A 1,109-nucleotide genomic window follows, 5' to 3' on the forward strand; every position below is an offset into this window, starting at 1 on the left:
GAGCTTCACAGGTAGTGGATAAAAGTTTTAAATGCGTCGTATAAATTCATTTCCCATTCAGATTTTAGGCTAATTGGCCAACTGGAGAGTTTACTTTTGATATCAGTTTCAGTTTTATAAGCTTTTCTGCTGGCTTTTACAGTTCTAAGTCATGATCATGTAGTTCCGTAAGACTGACAGACATGTAAACACAATAAGGAGGAAGTGCACAAGAACACCATTCTGGAAAATCTGATGAATCAGTGTACAAGGATCTGAGTCTGTATCAGAAGAACTGATGAATCGAATACAAGTGCTAAATCATGATTATTTATTGTATAAACGGGATAAATAGAAAGAAAAAGTATGATATAGAAAGAGTAATAACAGTAAAAACCCATAAGCTAGAACAGCATGAGTAGCAGTTCCGGCTCCTGATTATGATATCTCCATACATACACCTCCCTGCAAAACCTACTTTATTTCACAACTCAAATTCATCCATAACAAATCCAAATATATATTGGCATAGAAAATTCTGCTCTTAATTGATCATGTCTATTCTGTGTCACCCACTTATCTTGGTTCTTCCACAAGGGCAACTGAGATAAATTTATCACGAATCCTCAACAATACATTATACATTCTTGGCACAAATGCTCTCATCCAAGCCCAACTTGGATCCTTCTTGGTCTTTTTTTTTTTGGTTTTTTTGTTTTGGGATTGTTCCCTCATCCCAGTGATGAGAATCATGAATGCCATGACACAAAGGTAAGCTCTGAGAAGTAACAGATAAGTAAATAATACAAGTAATGAGCAACTTAGGTACCTGTTTTTTTGTTTCGGAAATGGTTTAGAGGAAGACCCTCAAAAAAGAATCAATAGAAGGGTGGTGGAGGAGGAGAGGCGTATGAAACCCCAAATACTGGAGGCAATGGCCCTTCGTATACTGGAGTTGGCGGTGGAGGTGAGGGCGATGGTGGGGGAGGAGAATTATAGAGGTAAGGCGGTGGAGGTGAGGGAGAAGGAGGTGGCGGTGGTGGAGAATTATAGAGATAAGGTGGTGGAGGTGAAGGTGATGGTGGAGGCTTGTAAATGAAAGGAGGTGGGGGTGGGGGGGGAGGGGAGGA

General features: G+C 40.2%; 1 protein-coding gene across 1 annotated transcript in view; it reads right to left on the reverse strand.

Moving 5' to 3' along the window:
* LOC105162112 (leucine-rich repeat extensin-like protein 4) overlaps positions 206-1,109 on the reverse strand; it is a 3,185-nt gene continuing 2,281 nt past the window's right edge. The window contains exon 2 of the mRNA XM_011080058.2: positions 206-1,067. Within this exon, the coding sequence (XP_011078360.1) occupies positions 858-1,067 (210 nt within the window). The 3' untranslated portion in view covers positions 206-857. The remainder of the gene's footprint in view (positions 1,068-1,109) is intronic.

Source organism: Sesamum indicum, linkage group LG5, assembly GCF_000512975.1.
Source record: "Sesamum indicum cultivar Zhongzhi No. 13 linkage group LG5, S_indicum_v1.0, whole genome shotgun sequence".
NCBI classification, from domain to species: domain Eukaryota; kingdom Viridiplantae; phylum Streptophyta; class Magnoliopsida; order Lamiales; family Pedaliaceae; genus Sesamum; species Sesamum indicum.